The sequence below is a fragment of the Oncorhynchus keta genome, chromosome 32, assembly GCF_023373465.1.
Source record: "Oncorhynchus keta strain PuntledgeMale-10-30-2019 chromosome 32, Oket_V2, whole genome shotgun sequence".
Lineage (NCBI taxonomy): Eukaryota > Metazoa > Chordata > Actinopteri > Salmoniformes > Salmonidae > Oncorhynchus > Oncorhynchus keta.
Genome location: NC_068452.1, coordinates 16264225 through 16289967, shown reverse-complemented (window position 1 = coordinate 16289967; position 25743 = coordinate 16264225). Strand labels below are relative to the sequence as shown.

General features: G+C 41.1%; 1 protein-coding gene across 1 annotated transcript in view; it reads right to left on the bottom strand.

Moving 5' to 3' along the window:
- The window catches only part of LOC118365165 (corticotropin-releasing factor receptor 1), a 156718-nt gene that overhangs the window by 100136 nt on the left and 30839 nt on the right, over window positions 1-25743 (bottom strand). The window contains exon 2 of the mRNA XM_052490700.1: window positions 2324-2411. Within this exon, the coding sequence (XP_052346660.1) occupies window positions 2324-2411 (88 nt within the window). The remainder of the gene's footprint in view (window positions 1-2323; window positions 2412-25743) is intronic.

Sequence of the window (25743 nt, the reverse complement as noted above, 5' to 3'; positions counted from 1 at the left end):
ATCACCACCACAGACGATTAGACAGTCTTGATAAACTGTTCATGCAAAAAGATCCCACAGCCTATGGAAATCTCCTGCCCACACTTTTGTCATGTAGTCAAGTCAACTTCAGACCATGCCTACCCTATTCACTCTATAGTGCACTAATTTTGACCCTATTCCTTATATTTTAAAATGTAACCTTTTATTTAACTAAGCAAGTCAGTTAAGAATACATTCTTATTTACAATGGCGGCCTAACCCGGACGATGCTGGGCCTATTGTGCACCACCCTACGGGACTCCCAATCACGGCCAGACGTGGTACAGCCTGGATTCAAACCAGGTACTGGAGTGATGCCTCTGAGACGCAGTGCCTTAGACCGCTGCACCACTTGGGAGCCCATATACTGTTATGCACTACTTTATCCAGAGCTCTATGGGCCCTAGTCAAAATTAGTGTACTTTAAAGGCAATAGGGTGCCATTGAAGACACATCCAATGTCTTTTTATAACTGAAGGGTGAACTGCGATTTGTGATGGGCCAATTGAACCATCTAGGAACAATAAGAATGGCACTACTGACAGAGGTAATAGCACATCTCACAGCAACCCCTTATATCTGAGTGCATGTCGGTACTTTCGTCTCATCACAATTTCATCTCGGAGTGTCTTCCTTTCACCTCAACACAATTTCATCTGAAATATCTCAAGTGCTCTCTGAACAAAGCTACTGTTCTGTATACTGTATAGCTCACTCTAGGAAAGTCTTAAAGAGCAACTAGACATAAAAAAATGTAATACATTTTTATTTTATTTCTCTGGTTGACAATGGCCTATGTTGCATCGATAATAGTCAGAAACATTGATTATTGTTAAAAACATGTACTAAAGTGTAAATAGCATAATTATGGTCATAAAGTCAGTATCTTCCAAAACTAAGATTTGCGAGATTTATGGAAGCTGTTATGTTCCTAGATCTATTAGATATTTGAGGGTTGGGTTTTGATTTCAATCATGCCTACTTGCCCATTCACACGGATGGTAACGCCTACGGAGAATTGTCATGTACGGAGAAACAGCTATGCTGATTGCGCTCAATCTAATCATTTGATAGAACCCACAGACAGTGACAGACCTGCCCACATTACAGAGTGCCTGGGACTTGTTTACATAAGACAACACGTCACCAATGTTATGTTGAAAGACCACTTGGCCCCTAAACTTATTGTGTGGAAACTTGCTGGTGTGTTTGTTAGTAATCACTCGAGTCTGCCACTGTTTTGGGCAAAATTACAAATGGAGACAATGCGCACATGCATCCCAACTGCCATGATTCAATATTCAAAAATTCAGAACCCATTAGCGAGCACCTTGTGTCCCACCGCAACATGTTTAGTAACATGATTCCCTATGAAACACTGCCAGAGAGACACACCCTCTGGTAATAGATAGTGAGAAAGTTGTAAAAACTAAAAGACACCAAAGCACTTTGCCACTCGCCAGTGACTTGATAAGCTTTTGCTTGATAAGCTGATTTTGCTAACTTGCCTGCCTGCTCAAAGTGCCTTCTAGCTACTAGCTAGCTTTATTGACAACCACAGAGACGGAATTAGCTAGTAATTTTATGCACTGGTTAACAGTGTGTACTGTAGCTTGTGCTTTATTTCACGATAGTTCGACAGCTTCCTGAAGTTGTAGACATGTTCTCTCGAGCGTAGTAGCAGCTGACTCGATACTGCAGTGCACTTCTAGTTTCCATGCAAAAAAACAATACTTGAGAAATACTGCACCAGACACCTTAGCTAGATGTCAAATTGTGCGACTAAGACCTCTTCTGCAAAACTTTTAAGTTACTTATATATTTCTTGATTTATCTTAATTAATTCAGACTACACTGAGGGAATTGTTTTGCTACCGTGACTCAATAAGGACAAACAACAATAACTACCAAGGTACAATATAGTGAACATAACACATCCACCTCAAACCATACCTACAAGAACCAAATCTTATTTTACTTAATGAGAAGTGGAAAAACACATGCAGAATCAGTGTGTTCAGCCCCCCCATTCCAAAAAGTCATCATAGGTGATTGGGACTATAGAGTGCACATGGACTTCGATTGGGAACACATTCTTGCCCAATTGCATTCTTTTTTTCCCACTGATGCTGTGGACTGTTGTTGCCTATGTACAGTATTCCACCAGTGCCTATTCCGTGATGGGAGGAACTCAGAATGACTAAACTCCCTGTTTAACATGATAGACCATCAAAAATGTTCCTCCACCATATTTCCTGCCCACATAGAAAACTGTCCTTATACGATTCGAGGAGGGCCTCACCAGTGAGATTGGTGGACAGCAGTAGCAGTGTATCGCAGGTCAGGTCAGCCGTTGTCCCGGAAATCACCACAGCCCAGATGGTCAACACCTGAACAGGAAAAGAGAAATAAATAAAGAGAAAACAAGTCTAGTCAGTCTATTTCTGGAACTGGGGTAAAACCAATTGTTATGTGAAAGACAGATGACATAAATTTAATACTGATGTGAATTTCACTGTCGACTTGAGACGAGGGAAACATAGGCAGACCCTGTATCTAGTGTCTAGCATCAGTCAGCCTACCTCCCACACAAAAAGGCTGACAATATCCCCAAGTTCCCAATAGTGCCCTTCTATGCTGTTCACTGAATTAAACAATTATGTTAATTTATCAAATTAATTGACTAATCAGACATACTCCCAGTCTCAGCATCATAAAATACTGCATTCATTTTATAGGTTGGTTTTATGCACATCATTTACATGTTATTTATATACACTATTCCCTGATGTACAGTATAATGAACAACCAACGTAGTTATAACTTTCAGGACTGGTTCTATTGAACCTGAAGTACAAATGTTAATGTACATTATGTCATGTAGGCTATAAAGAATATATTCCCATGTATTGCACCCTTTCCCTTCTGAATACCCTGGCTATTTACATACCTAGGGAAACATATGCAGTATATACATAAATATCCCTATAGGCCAGGAGTCATCAACTAGATTCAGCTGCAGGCCAATTTGTTCTTGAGCAGGGGGCTGGATGATAATTACAAATAATTTGTAGACTGAAAATTGTCCGTAAGAAGCCCAAACATATATAATATTTGACTAAAACACAATTTTAGAACTTGCTTACATTTGTATACAATCACATATACAGGTAGCTGCCAAAATAATGGAAACACGCGAAAACGAGGGATACAAAGTATATTGTATATCTGAGATGGTACCGCAGGAGATGGCTGCTGTTTAAAGGGCTCCTTACTAATTGTGCTATTGTGTGTGTTTTTTCACGTTATTTGTAACTTATTTTGTACATAATATTTCTGCCAACGTCTCTTATGACTGAAAAGAGCTTCTGGATATCAGGACAGCAATTACTCAACTCGTACTGGACAAAGATAATTTCTTAACGAGATGGACGCGAAGGATTTACGACTACATAGATAACATACAGTTGGCTGGGTTTTCGGTGCATCGGCAAAATAGAACACCTGCTTCGGTGAGACAAGGGGTGGGGGTCTGTGTCTATTTGTAAATAAAAGCTGCCACACAAAATCGAATATTAAGGAAGTCTCGAGGTTTTGATCGCCTGAGATAGAGTATCTCATGATAAGGTGTAGACCAAACTATTTACCAAGAGACACAGGGACAGAAGAAAGTTCTCCCTCGCCCTCCATTTGGCAAATCTGACCATAACTCTATCCTCCGGATTCCTGCTTACAAGCAGAAACTAAAGCAGGTTATACCAGTGACGGATTACCAGGACATTTACATTGAGCATGTGCTGACCAACTGGCAAGTCACTTCACTGACATTTTCAACCTGTCCCTGATCGAGTCTGATATACCAACATGTTTCAAGCAGACCACCAGAGTCCTCCATCCTCAACACAGGGGCCCCTCAGTGGTGCGTGTTTAATCCCATCCTATACTCCCTCTTCACCTCCTGTACTTCCTCTTCGCCAATGATTGCATGGCCAAGCACGACTCCAACATCATCATTAAGTTTGCCGACGGTACAACAGTGGTGGGCCTGATCACCAACAATGATGAGACAGCCTATAGGGAGGAGGTTAGAGAACTGGCAGTGTGTTGCCAAGATGACAACATTTCCCTCAACGTGATCAAGACAAAGGAGGTGATTGTGGACTACAGGAAAAGGAGGACTGAGCACGCCCCCATTCTCAGCAATGGGGCTGTAGTGGAGCAGGTTGAAAGCTTCATGTTCCTTGGTGTCCACATCTCCAACAAACTATCATTGTCCAAACACACCAAGAGAGTCGTGAAGAGGGCATGACAAAACCTATTCCCCCTCGGGAGACTGAAAATATTTGGTATGGATTCTCAGATCCTCAAAAAGTTCTACAACTGCACCATCAAGAGCAACCTGACTGGTTGCATCACCCCCTGGTATGGCAACTGCTCGGCCTCTGACCACAAGGCACTACAGAGGGTTGTGGGTACAGCTCAGTACATCACTGGGGCCAAGCTTCCTGCCATCCAGGACCTCTACACAAGGCGGTGTCAGAGAAGGCCCTAAATATTGCCAAAGTCTCCAGCCACCCTAGTCATAGACTGTTCTCTCTGCTGCCGCACGGCAAGCGGTACCAGAGTGCCAAGTCTAGGTCCAAAAGGCTTCAGCTTCTACCCCCAAGCCATATGACTCCTGAACAGGTAATCAAATGGCTACCCGGACTATTTACACATTTTCTTTCTCTTGTGTTTATTTTAGTAAATACTTTCTTAAAACATATTTTTCTTAACTGCATTGTTGGTTAAGGGCTTGTAATCACTTCACTGTAAGATCGACACCTGTTGTATTCAGCACGTGACAAATAACATTTATTTTATTTGATTGAAAGTAGGTTCTTCCACACAGGTGTGGTTCCTGAGTTAACTAAGCAATTAACATGCCATTATGTATTAACATGCTGGGCAGAACATTATTTTGGCTACCATGGCTATGGGAACACAATAGGAAGTCAATGGTTTGAATGAATGGTCTTGATGAGCATGAAAATGAAAATGATGTAAACCATATGCCATGGTCTTCTCTGTAACCAGATCTCAACCCAATTGAACACTTGAGTTTCTGGAGCAGCGCCTGAGACAACATTTTACACCACCGCCAACAAAACACAGAATTTCCCATGGAAGAATGGTGACGCATCCCTTCAGTAGAGTTCCAGACACTTGTCAAGGTGCAGTGAAGCTGTTATGGCTTGTGGTGGCCCACCATTCCATTAAGACACTTTATGATTCCTTTATTTTGGAAGTTTTGGAAGCAGACGACACAGTTCTGTATATACATCTGACCCTTCTTTGGACACAGCGTTAGCAAACCTCCAAAACGAGCTGCAATGCCATACAACACTCGTTCCTGGCCTCCAACTGCTTTTAAATACCAGTAAAACTAAATGCATGCTCTTCAACCAATTGCTGCCCGCACCCACCCGCCAGACTAGCATCAGTACTCTGGACGTTCTGAATTAGAATATGTGGACAACTACAAATACCTAGGTGTCTGGTTAGACTGTGTACTCTCCTTGCAGACTCACATTAAGCATCTCCAAACCAAAATTAAATCTAGAATCGGCTTCCTATTTTGCAACAAAGCCTCCTTCACTCATGTTGCCTCATAAAACGGACTATCCTACCGATCCTAGCCTCCAACAGTCTTCTCAGCAAATTAGATGTAGTCTATCACAGTGCCATCCGTTTTGTCACCAAAGCCCCATATACTACCCACCACTGCGACTTGTATGCTCTCGTTGGCTGGCCCTCGCTACATATTTGTTGCCAAACCCACTGGCTCCAGGTCATCTATAAGTCTTGGCTAGGTAAAGCCCCGTCTTATCACATCTCACTGGTCACCATAGCAACACCCACCCGTAGGACGCGCTCCAGCAGGTATATTTCACTGGTCATCCCCAAAGCCAACACCACCTTTGGCCAACTTTCCTTCTAGTTCTCTGCTGCCAATGACTGGAACAATCACTGAAGCTGGAGTCTTGTATCTCCCTCTCTAACTTTAAGCATCAGCTGTCAGAGCAGCTTACCGATCACTGTACCTGTACAGTCGTGGACAAAAGTTTGAGAATGACACAAATATTAATTTTCACAAAGTTTGCTGCTTCAGTGTCTTTAGATATTTTTGTCAGATGTTACTATGGAATACCGAAGCATTTCACAAGTGTCAAAAGCTTTTATTGACAATTACATGAAGTTGATGCAACGAGTCAATATTTGCAGTGTTGACCCTTATTTTTTCAAGACCTCTGCAATCCGCCCTGGCATGCTGTCAATTAACTTCTGGGCCACTGATGGCAGCCCATTCTTGCATAATCAATACTTGGAGTATGTCAGAATTTGTGGATTTTTGTTTGTCCACCCGCCTTTTGAGGATTGACCACAAGTTCTCCATTTGATTAAGGTCTGGGGAGTTTCCTGGCCATGGACCCAAAATATCGATGTTTTGTTTCCCGAGCCAACTAGTTATCCCTTTTGTCTTATGGCAAGGTGCTCCATCATGCTGGAAAAGGCATTGTTTGTCACCAAACTATTCCTGGATGGTTGGAAGAAGTTGCTCTCAGAGGATGTTTTGGTACCATTCTTTATTCATGGCTGTGTTGTTAGGCAAAATTGTGAGTGAGCCCCTTCCCTTGGCTGAGAAGCAACCCTACGATGAATGGTTTCAGGATGCTTTACTGTTGGCATGACACAGGACTGATTGTAGAGCTCGCCTGGTCTTCTCCAGACAAGCTTTTTCCGGATACTCCAAACAATCAGAAAGGGGATTCATCCGAGAAAATGATTTTTCCCCAGTTCTCAGCAGTCCAATCCCTGTACCTTTTGCAGAATATCAGTCTGTCCCTGATGTTTTTCCTGGAGAGAAATGGCTTCTTTGCTGCCCTTCTTGACACCAGGCCATCCTCCAAAAGTCTTTGCCTCACTGCGTGCAGATGCACTCACAGCTGCCTGCTGTCATTCCTGAGCAAGCTCTGTACTGGTGGTGCCCCAACTGAATCAACTTTAGGAGACGGTCCTGGCACTTGCTGGACTTTCTTGGGCACCCTGAAGCCTTCTTCACAAAAATTGAACCACTCTTCTTGAAGTTCTTGATCCGATAAATGGTTGATTTAGGTGCAATCTTACTGGCAGCAATATCCTTGCCTGTGAAGCCCTTTTTGTGCAAAGCAATGATGACGGCACATGTTTCATTGCAGGTAACCATGATTGACAGAGGAAGAACAATGATTCCAAGCACCACCCTCCTTTTGAAGCTTCAAGTCTGTTATTTGAACTCAATCAGCATGACAGAGTGATCTCCAGCCTTGTCCTCGTCAACACTCACATATGTGTTAACGTGAGACTCACTGACATGTCAGCTGGTCCTTTTCTGGCAGGGCTGAAATGCAGTGTAAATGTTTTTGGGGGATTCAGTTCATTTGCATGGCAATGGCAATACTAAAGTGCCTATAAGAACATCCAATAGTCAAATGATATAGAGGGAAATAGTCCTATAATTCCTATAATAACTACAACCTAAAACTTCTTACCTGGGAATATTGAAGACTCATGTTAAAAGGAACTACCAGCTTTCATATGTTCTCATGTTCTGAGCAAGGAACTGAAACGTTAGCTTTCTTTCATAGCACATATTGCACTTTTACATTCAACTCCAACACTTTGTTTTTGCATTATTTAAACCAAATTGAACATGTTTCATTATTTACTTGAGGCTCAATTGATTTTATTGATGTATTATATTAAGTTAAAATAAGTGTTTCATTCAGTATTGTTGTAATGGTCATTATTACAAATAAAATAAAACATCGGCCGATTAATCGGTATCGGCTTTTTTGGTCCTCCAATAATCGGTATCGGCGTTGAAAAATCATAATCGGTCGACCTCTAGTGGGGGGCACATAAAATCACCCGTGAGCCAAATTGTTGGCGGGAAAAAATGTTGCAAGTATGGCTAAATGAAACGCATGCATCATACTAGAAAAGCACAGCAGGTCCTGCTTGAGGCCTTACACACAGGAAAAAAGGTATTTCAGGGTCCACACACCCACACAGAGAAGAGGAGAAGAGGGGGAGACTAATCTAAGACCCCGCTCCCCCCATCCCTCCTCTGAGGTTTCCGACACGAGACACTCTAAATTTGTGACCTGCATTTCGTAATGTGTTCTAATTGGAAAGCAATAATCTGTGAAGAGAGGAAGAAGCAAGAATTTAAAAGAAAAAACACACACAGGAGCCTGATCTTGCGTAGAGCCAGTACACTCAAAATAGCCTCATCTGCTTAAGAACATTAATGGGGTTTTATGTAACCTCATCTGCTTGCTTGTTTGCTTTGCTGGTGTCCTTGTTGATGGAAGGAGAATTCAGAGTGTGTCACAAGGAGCTGCACTTGAAACATTCTTTATCCTCTCTGTCTCTTAACTGTTATTCATTATCACAACAAAATGATACTCTGTGTCAGAAGCATGTTCTGGCATAACCTTCAGCTTAAACACAGGATGAGCTAAATGTGGAATCTTTCTCAAGTGTTAAATTAATATTCTGCGGTAGATAGTAATGGAACTGTCTGACAAAACCGGTTGCTTTTTCATGGTAATTTTCTAAGAATGCATGCAGTCTTCCATAGTAATAAGCTGGCAGAATATTTGACCAATCTATCTTCACTAAAATTGTGTCAGCCTTGATAGTGCAACACAAGCGTACATTCATGAATGGTTCTTCATATGACTGACATTCACATAATTGGCATGTTTGGCAACATCTTAGTCGTGGTTGTATAGTAATGCACTCTAATGCCGTATAATCACCACACATCATCACTGCAGCTGGCCAATACAGTACAACATCAATTAATTTAATTCACTCAACCAATTCAGACACAGCCGTGGGGTGTGAAGATGACACACAGCAGGTATCTTTTACACATGAGGAATATTTTCCCAAGCATAACACTTCTGTGTTAAGCAATGCCCACTACATAAACTATTTGAATAAGTGCATGGTTGGTAAAAAGAAAAAAGAAAATTAAGGGTGACAAAGATAACAAAGACTTTGTGGTCTTTGTTATCCCTATGTCCCAAGTTGTTGTAGTACCTATATATTCATTGTCTTTTCTTATCCCCTGATTGGAAAAAGATCCAGAAGCATGATTAAGTCTCTGCCCAAAGCCCCAACACATTGCAGTTTGGGGTGGTAAGAGAGAGAGAGATATTTGGTATTTTTTCAATTTTTACAACAGGCCTCACTGTGGCACAGTGTGAAGTAAATCTCCCCAAAGCCGCCTTGGGTTGGCACGGATATACTGTATACATAGGGGTCATGGGCAGGTTGGCAAGGAGATGTATCCAGGGGTCATGGGCAGGTTGGCATGGAGATGTATCCAGGGGTCATGGGCAGGTTGGCATGCAGATATATCCAGGGGTCATTGACTCATTATTCCCATATATCACTCTCTTCCTCTCCAAAGCAAAGTGGGCAGGAGTGAGTGTGCATGTGTTTAAAAATGTATACTTTTAAACGTGCAGTTGGCAGTTTAAAGGTTCAATACTGCGATTTTTCAATTTTCCCTCATATTTCAACAGTGTCTCCTGCCAACTCTGAATGAGACACTTATCTGCTGGCTTTGAAAAAAAATACTTCTGCTCATCTCAATTTGGGTGGAGTAGAATGGAAATCTCCACTCGTGATGTCAAAAGCCTGAGAAGAACCCATCCCAGAGGGGATTTTTGCTGAATCAGAAAATGATGATCTGTCAATCACGCTCAAACCATAATTAGAAAGAATGTCTGAGCTGCAGCAAGTAAAGGGTAAAGAATCTTCTGTCACTCACAAGCTGCACCTCTAGCAAATAGATCTCAAGGCACATACCACTCATGAATTTGAGTACAAATCAGGGGTTAGAATCGGTTCAGGGAACAGAACCAAGAACCGGAACAGAAAGTGATCCAAAGAACAGAAATGGAACCGGGAACGAAAGTGATCCATACAAAAAAACACAACAAAGCGCCTTTGCAAAGCCTTCACTCTGTCACTCAGAAACATATTCCGGTGTCTGCCTGCAAGCTGAAAATCTTTGCCAGTGTTTGTGCATGTTTAAGGCTACTTGCCCCTCCCCCTCAAATGCACAGGCTACTGTACTAACATTCTGAAATTCACTAAAGCATCCCATGTATGTAACTTTAGTCTTTCACTTTTCAATGATTCTGAAAATGGTGCACAATTGTATACGACGTCATTCATTTTGTATGACATGTTACGTCCTGCACGATAAATGTTTCTTGCAATTCGTATGATATGTTATGAATTTGCAAGTGCTTTAAGATCCCGTTCAATCTCTTTTTAAGAAAATAGAGAAAGAGATTTTAAATTAGCTAGAGAAGAATGGATTACCTTTTTCAAAGCAAGTTAAGGATACTATACTACTATAGGTCAAGTTATAACGTTTCACGTTGGATCTCTTAACTACAAATAGGTAAGACTTTTCATACACACACAAGCGTGTTAGCTAGCTAGCTCAAGCTTGTTAGCTAACTAGCTCAAATGATTTAAAATTCCTCTATAGAAGCCACTCCTCCTAGGTACAATTCTGTGGTTCTAATTCAGAGAATGCATGTCATAACAAGATGCACAGCGCATCAAGCCTCCTCACCAACCCTCTCTCTCTCTCTCTCTCTCTCTCTCTCTCTCATTCTTCCCATCCACTACATTTCAGTCACATCTTGCGCCATAGGCTACACTTATCTGTCCATCACGCATGTAAACAACTAGCTTGCCTGCTCTATCCGTACTGATTGGTGAGGTAATTTAATGAGCTAAATGTAAAAAACTGTCGATTTCATAGGTTAAAAAAGAAACAAAGGATCAATATAAACCTGTACTTTTTTTTAATTAGAACCGATTCAGAACTTTATTTTCCTAGTCAGAACAGTGGAACAAAAATCATTTTTTGGATCCACCCTGGCACGAACGAACGAACGAACCCACTCATGCACACACACACTCCCCCAACAAACATCTGAGTTACACATAGCCCAGAGTGAGTACTACAGTGCAGAGTGGAGAGGAAGGAAAACACAGGAAGCCAGCCTTCTGCCCTCAGTCAGTTATTCAACAGAGCAGAACAGAGGAGTAGGCATGGGGGAGTCCAACTCATGACCTAAAAGTGCTGTGTCCAGCAGAGGCTGTTGTCACCTCTGACTTCATGTGATTCGCTCTGGTTCACTTCAGTGAAAATGACTGCAGTTTTCTATGGGAAAATGGAACGTATATGCCAACCATGAGTTAAGCTATCACCAAAATAACTGTCACACTCTACGGGCTGAGAAGTTTTTTTTAAAGGTAGCTACTGAGTTAGCACATAACATTCTGAGAACCATATGTTTCATAATGTATGGTGAGAGTGTGGTTGTCCTATGGTTATTTTGCTACAACCTTTCCACAACTTTCTGGAAATGGTGCAGGATAGTTGCTTGGCTTTGGAACATTCTCTGCACATTTAAGTAACTTGACAAAAAATATTTTTTTTCTTTGTATTTCATTACTTTAACAGAACTTTTCCTAAAAGTTCAGACATGGTTACGTTGTATTTCAATTTGGTAACGTTTAAAGAATGTAAAATCGTGAATGTCCTCAAATAGTTCAGAGAATGTTAAAAACCAATGTCCTACTGTAGGAATTTCAGTACTTAGGAAATCATGTTCCTTCAGGTTTCCTCAAGGTTCTATTTAAAGTAATGTTTTCAAATTGTTTCCGAGAACGTTAAGAAAACCTTCCATAAAAACCACAAGAGAACATTCGAAGAATGTTACTTAAAAAAATATGCATTCCGTTTTCAGCATCAACAAAACTCTCTCTATCCTGTTCAGGTTGCATCCTATGAAATGGGGTCTGTTTGAATAGACTAAACTGAAAAGTTTTGAATATGTAAAAAACATGGCGTGCAAGCTCCATCCTGGTGGCGCAGTGGACTAATTCCATGTATAGAGAACAGAAGATTATAGGTTTGAATCTCACTGATGCCGAGTCACAATAAAAAAAAATGTTGATAACCTATCATTTCCATTCTAAGAGTGTTTTTTAATAAAACATCCCATAAAAACTTTCAAGGAACCAAAGTAAAATGTTCTTCGAACCTGCCTTCAACCTAAAAACCAGAACAGGCTAAATGTTCACTTCTGTTCTCAGAACATTTTTTTTTAAAATGTACCCGTCAGGAAACCTACTGTATGGCTTCGTTCCCACAACTTCCAACGAACCAAATGTGGTAGCAGGGAGAGCTTTCTCGCAGGCTTTGGAAAGACTGTGTGAGATACCATTGCTAATATTTGTCTCCCTCGTGATGGACTGAGTGTACCAATTCTGCTCCTTGAAAACTTGTAATAATAGACAAGATCCTGCAACCATGGAGAGGTAAATACCTGTCTATTTATGGAAAAAATTGCCCTGATTAACTCCTTAGTCATATCTCAGTTTACTCACTTACTTATGGAGCTGCCTACTCCTGATGATTCGTTTTTTCAAATCATTTAAGCAAAAAATATTTTGCTTTATCTGGGACGCTAAACCAGACAAAATAAAGTGTGCCTATCTATACAATGAATATGAATTGGTGGGTTGAGATTATTAAATATAAAAGCACTAAACCTCTCTCTAAAAGCTTCACTTTCTCAAAAGTTTTATTTGAACTCTAAATGGTTCTCAAGTAGATCACTTTAAAAATGGCCTTTTTGCCTTTTTTTGACGTTTAATTGAAAATAATACTTTTTTCAAAGTATCTCTCTTCTTCAAACAATCATTGCAGAGCTGGCTACAATTTTCGATGTACCGATTCCATGGTACAGGGTGTATGAGTTGATATATAAAATGACGCAAGATTCAAGACTTTGTGCTTTTCAGCTAAAATTATTATGTAGAATTCTTGCCACCAAAAAAGTGTTTAATACTTGGGGCATAAACTCATCGAATCTCTGCAGATTTTGTTGTGAGGATACCGAATCAATAGACCATTTATTTTGGTATTGCCCTCAGGTAGCCTGTTTCTGGTCTCAGGTTCAGGAATGGCTGAAAATGCATAGCATTGATCTAAAATTGATCCTAGAAATAGTACTGTTAGGAGATCTGGAGAGACCAGGTCAGTCAATTACTAATACACTAATATTTGTAGTAAAAGTATTTATCTTCAACTTGCAATCTGTGGATTCTATTCGATAAGATAGTAGATTGAAATTGTACGTTGAACATCACAGCATAGTTGAATGATATATGTTGCATAGAATTCCGAAGAGGGTGGCCAGAAGAGATAGGTGGGATGGGCTGAGGGAAGCTGAGGTTTGGGATGTGGAATCAGAGACAAATGGGAGTGGAGTTGCTGTGCAGGAGATAGAATGATGGGCAAAGATAAAAGTCCCAAATAAAGTCAAAATAAAACAAAAAGTAAGTTTGAATGACACCGAGGGGCAGTGTTTTTACAGCTAATGCCGGTTTGCCTGAGGCTGATTCCGTGCACATGCATATACACATACTCTCATTCAAATATACACATACACGGACACACGCACATGTAATAGTGCCAGACATGCACACAAACATATACATTTGGCATTGCTGTTAGTTGTCCTTAGTTTTGTTTTTTCTTGCATTGTTGTTTGCTGTTTTCTTTTGTCTTTTTCTTTTTTCTCATTAATTCATTTTCTTGGTTGCTGGTGTATTGGGGGGGTTCTTGGGGGTGGGGAATGGAATTAATTGTATTTTTTATTTTTTCTTGGGGGGGACTGTGGCAGGGGTATCGGATGTTTGAGGTACATATATTGGGGAACTGTGTGGGGGGGGTTGTTTTGGAGGGTTCGGGTCCCTGCATTTTTGGCCTGGTGGGAGATCTGTCGACGTGCCCTTGAGCAGGGCGTTGACCCTGGATGAATCTGTGTGTCGCTCAGAATAGGAGTCTGTTGGATGACTTCACTGCAAGTATATTGTCTGTTTTGGATATTCAATAAAAATAATAAAATATTCTGCTCCTTGATTCATCATCAGGCAAACTTGGGTTTCAACTGACCCGGACTAAGTTACGGTCCTGTTGCACATCCTCATTTAGGGGAGTTTTATTTGGCTGTTCTATTATCCACAATCACAGGGTGTGCCCTGTCCTGTCCTGATCACTTTGACTTTTCTGCAGTTTTCTTATTGCAGACGAGGTGAAACGAGTGAGGGTCTGTTTTAAGTGTGAAAATGGTTAAGTCGACAGAATATCGAACAGAGAAGGGTAAAATCAACTTACACAAAGCAATGAAAATAGAACTAGAACAATAGAACACATTTTGTAGGCACGATTATGTTGGCAGCAGAGCAGTGTTCATGTTATGAGCAAATCCCCTGACAGCTTAGCCTAAAATTGTAAACAATGAACAATACATGGTATTACAACATGCCACCATAGCCCTGCTCCCATTCTGCAGTTGCCAGAAGGGTTGAAACATAATCTAATTCTGACTGTGTCACGCCCTGACCATAGAGAGCCCTTGTTTCTCTATGGTGTAGTAGGTCAGGGCGTGACTAGGGGGAATTCTAGTTTATAATTTCTATGTTGTGTTCTAGTTTATATTTCCTATGTTGGTGTTTTGTATGATTCCCAATTAGAGGCAGCTGGTAATCGTTGTCTCTAATTGGGGATCATATTTAAGTAGCTATTTTTCCCGCCTGTGTTTGTGGGATATTATTTTGTATTTGTGCATGTGCACCACGTAGTCACGCTCCGTTGTTAATTTATTTGATTTGTTGTTTTGGCTTAAGTTTCACTTTGGAATAAATATGTGGAACTCAATATCCGCTGCGCCTTGGTCCCGCTCTTACGACAACCATGACAGACTGTCCATAGTTAGTACGTGTGATTAACTATTCCTATTGGTTTCCCTTTAAACAAACTACAACGTTGGTATTAATGAAGCTTTTATAAACCATGTACAGTATACAACATGCATTGATGCTTCAGAAACCATTAACAATAATCTTCAATAATGGAAATGTACACTACCATTCAAAAGTTTGGGGTCACTTAGAAATGTCCTTGTTTTTGAAAGAAAATCTTTTTTTCTGTCCATTAAAATAACATCAAATTGATCAGAAATACAATGTAGACATTGTTAATGTTGTAAATGACTATTGTAGCGGGTGTTAGGTATGCTTAACTGGCAGTATAAGGGTGTCAGATTGGGTAGCCAAAGGAGCCTTTTATTTCGACGAACAAAACACACGGTACTAAGAACACTAAACGCAATATGGGTTGACATAACACAGCGCAAACCAGTCTAGCGTGCACATGCACGAAACAACAAACAATTCCACACACAGACATAACAGAGGGTATAAACAGGGGGTTATATACACGTCTAATACTGAGGGAATGGAAGCCAGGTGTGTAGGAAAACAAGACAAATGGAAAAATGAAAGCTGGATCGGCAATGGCTAGAAAACCGGTAACGTCAACTGCCGAACATCGCCCGAACAAGGAGAGGAACCGACTTCGGTGGAAGTCGTGACAGCAGGAAATATCTGCTGGCCTTCTAGGCAGAGTTCCTCTGCCCAGTGTCTGTGTTCTTTTGCCCATCTTAATCTTTTATTTTTATTGGCCAGTCTGAGATATGGCTTTGTCTTTGCAACTCTGCCTCTTCACTGTTGACGTTGAGCCTGGTGTTTTGCGGGTACTATTTAATGAAGCTGCCAGTTGAGGACTTGTGAGGCATCTGTTTCCCAAACTAGACACTCTAATGTACTTATCCTCTCAGTTGCGCACTGGGGCCTCCCACTTCTCTTTCTATTCTGGTTAGAGCCAATTTGTGGCATTCTGTGAAGGGAGTAGTACACAACATTGTATGAGATCTTCAGTTTCTTGGCAATTTCTCGCTTGGAATAGCCTTCATTTCTCAGAACAAGAATAGACTGACGAGTTTCAGAAGAAAGTCCTTTGTTTCTGGCCATTTTGAGCCTGTAATCGAAACTACAAATGCTGATGCTCCAGATATTCAACTAGTCTAAAGAAGGCCAGTTTTATTGCTTCTTTAATCAGACCAACAGTTTTCAGCTGTGCAAACATAATTGCAAAAGGGTTTTCTAATGATCAATTAGCCTTTCAAAATGATAAACTTAGAGTAGCTAACACAATGTGCCATTGGAACACAGATGGTTGCTGATAATGGGCCTCTGTACGCCTATGTAGATATTCCATTCACAATCAGCCGTTTCCAGCTATAAAAGTAATTTACAACATTAACCATGTCTACACTGTATTTCTGATCAATTTGATGTTATTTTAATCAACAAAAACGTGCTTTTCTTTCAAAAACAATTACATTTCTAAGTGACCCCAAACTTTTGAACGGTAGTGTACGTGTCAAAATGCAATTGCTAAGATGAAAGGGGTCAACAGGGAAATGGCTCTTGATCTTCTATCGAGTTCCTTTTGACTGTGAATGAAAGTGGATTGTATTGGTGCGGGGATGGCTACCTGACTATCTGTCTAATGGAGTTCACCAGATAACACTGGCCCAACTGGTTTTACATCTGATACACTGGCTGGCAGCAGGCCTGCAATCAAGGCAGAGTGACTGACACAATGTTGTTTTCCATTCTTTCCATTCTTGTTTTCCATGAGTGGGATGAGTGTACAAGTGTACACTTTGGACAGAAAGGGTTAGAATCACACCAAAACCAGCATTGTATATTAATTTGAATATAAAGTAGGATTTCAGCTCTGGCATCCTTTACAGCTCAGGGCATGGCACTTGTAACCAATCAGCAATGCACCTGTGTGGTGACTGAAGCCAGGTTCATGCCCAGGTCACAGCCTTTTAATCAGCCTATCAGGACATGAAAGAACACCCGGAGAGGCAATCTTCACTTCTGTATCCACCACTGATCACCTTACAGTGTCTGACTGTCTGTGCAAACATGATATCACTCTGTGGCTGTATCAAAACCCCCCAAAATATTAAAGGTCTCACACAAAACAGGATTCTACAAATGTATTACCTGACCACACACTCTAGTGAGTGAATACAGATACAGGTTTTGAAAAAAAGAAAGTGATTTGGTCTTGGCAGAGTATCACAGCTCTAAGCTGCCTGAACAACTGCTGGGGTAGAGAAGTCAAGTGCCTGAAATCCCTCCTTCTCCGCTGCACCATGGAATCCCATGACTCTCTCCCAGGCTTCTCAGCATAATTCGCGGCTCTCTGACTTCCCGGAAACTTTTGATAGTAAATCCGGAAAACAATGGGACAAAGCTGGAAGGCAAGTGCATTTTGTCTCGAATTAAACCGAGAGTCCAAGAATGTCTCCACTGATTTCAGGGGAGACTTTCTTGGACTTTTGGTTTAATTCGAGACAAATAATGAGTTTATCCCAACTACCTTGTTGTGCGATTCACATTGGTCCTCCTTATATACCAGAAAGGCATTAGCACATGGTATTGACATTGCCCTACATAAAATGGCATTGACATTGCACAACCCTGACTATTATTATCCTATCCAAAGTTTCAGACAGGGTTCTACATGCCTTGCCAAGAGCCTTTCCATGCAAGTTGAATGGCACCTCATAAAATCCTCTTCAATTAGATATAGCATGTGTGTGTGTGTGTGTGTGTGTGTGTGTGTGTGTGTGTGTGTGTTTATTGGAGAGAGTTACTGTGTGTGTGCATGTGTGTGTGTGTGTGTTTATTGGAGAGAGTTACTGTGTGTGTGCATGTCTGTATGCGTGCGTGCCTACGTATGTGTGTGTCTGTTTCCGTCGTGTGTCTGTGGTCACTGACTGAGCCACACACAGGGGGTTCTCTGAGTACACCAGCGGGAGAAGCAACTGCAGCCAGCTGTACAATTGATCCAGGTCTAACAATTAGGTACAAGGCACCAACAACATGCAATATTTACCCTGGGCCCTTACAAATGGCAATGCTGTCCTCACGCTCTCAATTCTCATCCCCATCCACCACCATTGGCCAAACTCCATCTTGGAGAGGCTGCGTAACAAGAGGCTTGACTGGCACACAGAGACAGAGAGGTTAACTTGGCTTTCAAAGACCTTCGGAAGGCAGGGTAGGATAGATTTCGGTCTGTAACAGTTTGGTTCTAGGGTGTCTCCCCCTTTGATGAGTGAAATCTATGATCTCTTATCCTCTCTGGGATGGGACGGTAGCTTCCCACCTCGCTAACAGCCACTGAAAGTGCAGGGCTCCAAATTCGAAACATCATTAAAATTCCTCAAGCATACAAGTATTTTACACAATTTTAAAGATAAAATCCTCGTTAATCCAGCCACAGTGTCTGATTTCAAAAATGCTTTACAGCGAAAGAACCACAAACGATTATGTTAGGTCACCACCAACTCACAGAAAAACCCAGCCATTTTTCCAGCCAAAGAGAGGAGTCACAAAAATCACAAATAGAGGTCAAATGAATCACTAACCTTTGATGATCTTCATCAGATGACACTCATAGGACTTCATGTTACACAATACATGTATGTTTTGTTCGATAAAGTGCATATTTATATTAACAAATCTCATTTTACATTGGTGCGTTACGTTCAGTAGTTCTAAAACATGCAGTGATTGTGCAGAGAGCCACATCTATTTACAGAAATACTCATTATAAATGTTGATGAAAATACAACTGCTATACATGGAATTAGAGATATACTTGTCCTTATTAATGCAACCGCTGTGTCAGATTTAAAAAAAACCTTTATGGAAAAAGCAAACCGTGCAATAATCTGAGTACAGCTTTCAGACAACAAAGCAGCCAAAAAGTTATCCGCCATATTGGGTAGTCAACATTAGTCATTAATAGCATTATAAATATTCACTTACCTTTGATGATCTTCATCAGAATGCACTCCCAGGAATCGCAGTTCCACAATAAATGTTTGTTTTGTTCTATAATGTCCATCATTTATGTCCAAATAGCTTCTTTTGTGAGGGCGTTTGGTAAACAGGTCCGTCAGCGTTGGACCAAAAGTTCAAAAGTTCCTTACAGCCCATAGAAACTTGTCCGGAATCCAAAAGCGCGTTCAGGTCCCGCTACAATAGGGGCTGTGTAATGAGTTTCCTCCTCTTCTTCCGAAGAGGAGAGGCGAAACGGATCAGAGGACCGAACGTTGGACCAAAAGTTCAAAAAGTTCCGTTACAGCCCATAGAAACTTGTCAAACTAAGTATAGCATCAATCTTCAATAATGTTCCAACCGGAGAATGCCTATGTCCGTAGAAAAGCAATGGAACGAGAGCTAACTCTCTCGTGACCGCGCCTCAGAGCCTGTGGCAATCTGCCAGACACCTGACTCATTCCTCTCTCATCCGGCCCCCCTTCACAGTAGAATCCTCAAACCAAGTTCTAAAGACTGTTGACATCTAGTGGAAGCCTTAAGTGCAACATAACCAATATCCCACTGTATCTACAATAGGGGCTGAGTAAAAAAACTACAAGCCTCAGATTTCACACTTCCTTGTTGGATTTTTCTCAGGTTTTCGCCTGCCATATGAGTTCTGTTTTACTCACAGACATCATTCAAACAGTTTTAGAGATGTCAGAGTGTTTTCTATCCAATACTACTAATAATATGCTTATATTAGCATCTGGGCTAGAGTAGCAGGCAGTTTACTCTGGGAACCGTATTCATCCAAGCTACTCAATACTGCCCCCCTGTCACCAAGAAGATTTTTATTGTTGTCACTTGTTAAATCCACTTCAATCAGTGTAGATGAAGTGGAGGAGACAGGTTAAAGAATGATTTTTAAGCCTTGAGGCAATTGAGACATGGAATTGTGTGTGTGTGTGCCATTTAGAGGGTGAATGGGCAAGACAAAATATTTAAGTGCCTTTGACCGGGGTATGGTAGTAGGTGCTAGTGGCACCGGTTTGTGGTACGAACTGCAATGCTGCTGGGTTTTTTACGGTCAACAGTTTCCCGTGTGTATAAAGAATAGCCCACCACCCAAAAAGCATCTAGCCAACTTGACACAACTGTGGAAAGCATTGGAGTCAACATTGGCTCCAATGCTTTCGATACCTTGTAGAGTCCATGCCCAAAGAATTAAGAATTCAATATTAGGAAGGTGTTCGGAATGTTTTTTAGTATCTCAGTATACTGCATTGGTGTTCGTGGTTGTATGTGTGTTGTGTTCACTTGTAACATGCCCATGTGTGATCCTCCACTTCAAGGAGCACCCGAGCAACGATTTCTTCAGTGGTATCACAGACACCTTATTAGTGTGGCACTATAAGTTAATTTGTCGGAGACTCAATTGAATTATATTGATGTTAATTAATGTGCCAAATGACCCAGAGTTATGAATACTTTAAATAGCTTCCACCACTTTAAGCCTGATTAAAGGTAACAAAAATATGAGCAAATGCTGCATCGTTTAGTCAAGGTCAAAACCAAATCTGATGCCCCATGTTATTATATATATATATATATATATATATATATATATATATAGTGCCTTGGGAAGGTATTCGGCCCCCTTGAACTTTGCGACCTTTTGCCACATTTCAGGCTTCAAACAAAGATATAAAACTCTATTTTTTTGTGAAGAATCAACAACAAGTGGGACACAATCATGAAGTGGAACGACATTTATTGGATATTTCAACTTTTTTAACAAATCAAAAACTGAAAAATTGGGCGTGCAAAATTATTCAGCCCCCTTAAGTTAATACTTTGTAGCGCCACCTTTTGCAGCGATTACAGCTGTAAGTCGCTTAGGGTACATCGAGAGAGACTGACATGTTTTCCCATTCCTCCTTGCAAAACAGCTCGAGCTCAGTGAGGTTGGATGGAGAGCATATGTGAACAGCAGTTTTCAGTTCTTTCCACAGATTCTCGATTGGATTCAGGTCTGGACTTTGACTTGGCCATTCTAACACCTGGATATGTTTATTTTTGAACCATTCCATTGTAGATTTTGCTTTATGTTTTGGATCATTGTCTTGTTGGAAGACAAATCTCCATCCCAGTCTCAGGTCTTTTGCAGACTCCATCAGGTTGTCTTCCAGAATGGTCCTGTATTTGGCTCCATCCATCTTCCCATCAATTTTAACCATCTTCCCTGTCCCTGCTGAAGAAAAGCAGGCCCAAACCATGATGCTGCCACCACCATGTTTGACAGTGGGGATGGTGTGTTCAGGGTGATTAGCTGTGTTGCTTTTACGCCAAACATAACGTTTTGCATTGTTGCCAAAAAGTTCAATTTTGGTTTCATCTGACCAGAGCAACTTCTTCCACATGTTTGGTGTGTCTCCCAGGTGGCTTGTGGCTAACTTTAAATGACACTTTTTATGGATATCTTTAAGAAATGGCTTTCTTCTTGCCACTCTTCCATAAAGGCCAGATTTGTGCAATATACGACTGATTGTTGTCCTATGGACAGAGTCTCCCACCTCAGCTGTAGATCTCTGCAGTTCATCCAGAGTGATCATGGGCCTCTTGGCTGCATCTCTGATCAGTCTTCTCCTTGTATGAGCTGAAAGTTTAGAGGGACGGCCAGGTCTTGGTAGATTTGCAGTGGTCTGATACTCCTTCCATTATAATATTATCGCTTGCACAGTGCTCCTTGGGATGTTTAAAGCTTGGGAAATATTTTTGTATCCAAATCCGGCTTTAAACTTCTTCACAACAGTATCTCGGATCTGCCTGGTGTGTTCCTTGTTCTTCATGATGCTCTCTGCGCTTTTAACTGACCTCTGAGACTATCACAGTGCAGGTGCATTTATACAGAGACTTGATTACACACAGGTGGATTGTATTTATTTATCATCATTAGTCATTTAGGTCAACATTGGATCATTCAGAGATCCTCACTGAACTTCTGGAGAGTTTGCTGCACTGAAAGTAAAGGGGCTGAATAATTTTGCACGCCCAATTTTTCAGTTTTTGATTTGTTAAAAAAGTTTGAAATATCCAATAAATGTCGTTCCACTTCATGATTGTGTCCCACTTGTTGTTGATTCTTCACAAAAAAATACAGTTTTATATCTTTATGTTTGAAGCCTGAAATGTGGCAAAAGGTCGCAAAGTTCAAGGGGGCCGAATACTTTCGCTAGGAACTCTATATATATATTCCTCCCTCATGTCCATTGCTCAAAACTTAACTGTCAAAAGCAGTATTGGCGTTGCCATTGTAGTAGTCTGGTAGGTCTTTGCCCTTGATCTCATCCAAATCTACAGTGGACTAACAGTAATGTGCGATAATGAGGCTGGTCGAAACCACATCCTTGAGTGTTGGACTGAGTGGTTCCACCCCTCCCATGGGGCATCATAAGTCACTCTGGGTTCATTGTGTCATTATCTGCATGGCGGGGTGTTGTCTTAACCCCACCCTGTCTTCGTTTCTCAGATGCAAGGATGATTTTGAGATGATGAGAGATTGTTCTACTCCTAAACTATCTCTACTAAAACACATTATTGTCTATGTAATGCAGTCTTTAACTCATTTGTCATCTCAAGCCATCTCAAGAGACCATTTGCCCAGATTAGCTGCAGGGAACTAGAGTGGATACCATAAAAACACAACATTAGCAGAAAGGACAGAAATGTCTTCCTATTTGTTAAGTATTACTTGCTAACTATTAATATCCAACAAATCAGTTAAATATGTAATTTTTCTGTCACACGCCAGTATGCATGCTAGCTACAATTAGGCTAGCATGGCAGATAAGCCTGACAAACTGACACATCAATGCATCAGGGCCAAGTGACATCATGTTGAATTATAAGCGGTGCCAGAGAGATGTGATTAATGGACCATCCTACATGATTTGTATCTCGCTTCATGCTTCCAAACAACTGGGACCACAATTGGCAACTGAGAGGGACTGCAGTGTCTGCTGGCTATCTCTTCTTTCGTTGGTATCGTGATCCATTACTGCCAATGATTGCTCAGTAGGTGTAGCCTACATACCTGGTTGTCGAAGGTCAGTCATTGAGTTGAAGGAACTAAGGAACAGAAATCAGCTGACGCTCAGCCCCTGCCCTGTCCCGGATCTAGTAGATATCTAGTAGATATGAAACACTCTTAGAAAAGAAACGACAGCCTAGAACCATGAAGGGTTCTTCAATAGTCGCCACAGGAGAACCCTCTGAAAATAACTATTTTTGGATCCAACTGGAACCTTTTCACAAATGCAAGGTACAATATTTTTCACCACCAAAAAGGGTTCTCCAACGGGGACAAAGCTAGGGGGATAAGTGGAGTCTGTGATGTCTATAATAAAGGACATGCATGACAAACACATATTTCTTTAGACTTTGATTACACTCTGGGGGTTTATTCTGCCCTGGAATTGCGTTCCCATGCAAAACGAGACAGATAGCTAACAACTGAGCCTTCAATAAAACTCCCAAGGTATGAATTTTCTTGAATTAATACATTGAAAACATTTATGTTGTGAAACTGCAAAACACAGTTGAAGTCGGCAGTTTTCATACACTTAGGTTGGAGTCATTAAAACTTGTTTTTCAACCACTCCACAAAATTCTTGTTAACTATAGTTTTGGCAAGTCGGCTAGGATATCTACTTTGTACATGACACAAGTAATTTGTCCAACAATCAAAATAACAAATTGAAAGACAGAAAGGAAAAAGGAAACAGTTCCGTGTGGAACACACAGACACAGAAAACAATCACCCACGAAACACTGGTGGGAAAAGGTTACCTAAGTATGATTCTCAGAGACAACTAACGGCACCTGCCTCTGATTGAGAACCATAGCAGGCCAAACGCAAAATACAACATAGAAAAACAGACTGCCCACCCCAACTCACGCCCTGACCGTACTAAAACAAAGACAAAACAAAGGAACTAAGGTCAGAACGTGACAAAGGTGCGGACTCCGGCCTCAAAACCTGAACCTATATGTGAGGGTCTGGGTGGGTGTCTGTCCGCGGTGGCGGCTCTGGCGCGGATCGTGGACCCCACTTCATCATAGATTTTCTCCCCCTCTTTATCCGCCTCCGTGGCCTCTTAAAAACGCCGACCCTAGCCCCCGGTCCCGAATGGACGGGAGATTCCGGCAGCATCGGACGGACGGGAGACTCCGGCAGCTCCGGAGTGAAGGGCGATTCTGGCAGCGCCGGTGTGACGGACGGCTCTTGCAGCTCTGACTGGCCGACAGCTCTGGCAGCTCAGGACAGACTGGAGACTGGCAGCTCAGGACAGACAGGAGACTCTGGCATTGTGAATTACATGGTGTGTTTAAAGACATGAAAACGTGTCATTGTTTGTGTGTTATTAGTTTAAGCGTATTGTGTTCGTCTGTTGTTGTGACTTAGATGAAGATCAGATCAAATTTTAGGACCAATTTAAGCAGAAGTCCAGATAATTCCAACGGGTTCACATACTTTTTCTTGCCACTGTACTTTATTATTCAATTTAGAATTAGTATTCAATTCACATGAATTGCTGCTGTCTCTGTACATTATACATTTCAAGTTGAAGTTGCAAAAATATCAGGCAAATAACATGGCAAGTGCCATGTATCTCACGTGAAGACAAACCAAATAGATAATAATCATTTGAGTAGCTACTAGCCAACTCCTTTCATTACTCTAATAATGTGCAAACACCTCTGTTCAATAACAGAGCATTTACACTAGAAACAGTAACAAAACTATAGTATAGTATGTTTAACAATTTGCTTACATGACGCACGAGAAAACTAACACAGCTGACGGCGTACATGAAAGGAAAGGCAATTTGCGTGAGTAAATGTAACCAACTAACGTTGATAAGTAAGCAATTCTATCAATAACAATAGTATCAACACTAGCAATATGCTGGAATTGAACTCACAAACAAATGTTTTCCGAGGCTGAAGTGTGATAAGAAATAGCTGCACTGAAATAACTGTAACGTAGCGTTGTTTTAAGCTGCCTGGCTGCGTTGCGTGCAGAATGACAATTCTACTCCACTTCATGTTTTCGCGCATTCTTTATAAATACCAGAAAGCTCTACTAGGGGGCGATAAACACCATGGAAGTCAATCTTAACCACTAAAGTAAAATAATCTGTTGCCTTCTAAAAGAATGACTGCACAGGGTTTTAGGATGAAAGGGGGAGTTAACTTTTGATCGATTGTATCAAACTCATTTTAAGGCCTTTCTTATAAGAACCTCAGTGCTTATATGGGTCAGTGTTTCACGCATAGGGCAGTCACTTAATCCACTCTAGTGGCAAGTTGCCCATGATGCACCTTATAGTAACAAGAATATATTGGCTGCAGAATGAAAAGCGAAGACGAATATAGCCTCCTCGAATATGAAATGCCAACAGGGCATCAATATTACATATACCCCAGCTAAGCTCAAAGGGATATTTCTGTTTCGCTGGTAAACAGGACTTCCTTTCGGTCTACAGTTTTTCTGCTCTGATGTTGGTTAAGGGCAAATTATCATTTTAGACATAACCTTCATGGAGATAAACGTCTCTCTCAGCTTTGGTATTGATCTGCCAATCTTACATTGATTGCTATTTTCTCTGTCCTCCGCCAGATGCAGTGGCGGTCAGTGCCGTTTAAGATGAGGGAGGCCAATTTTTTTTTTTATGAGCATGGCCTTATTTCTATTACAGCATATTTGATGACTGTCATTCATATTCCATTCACCCAGCTCTGTCACGGCATTCAGAGGTGGAAGGAGGA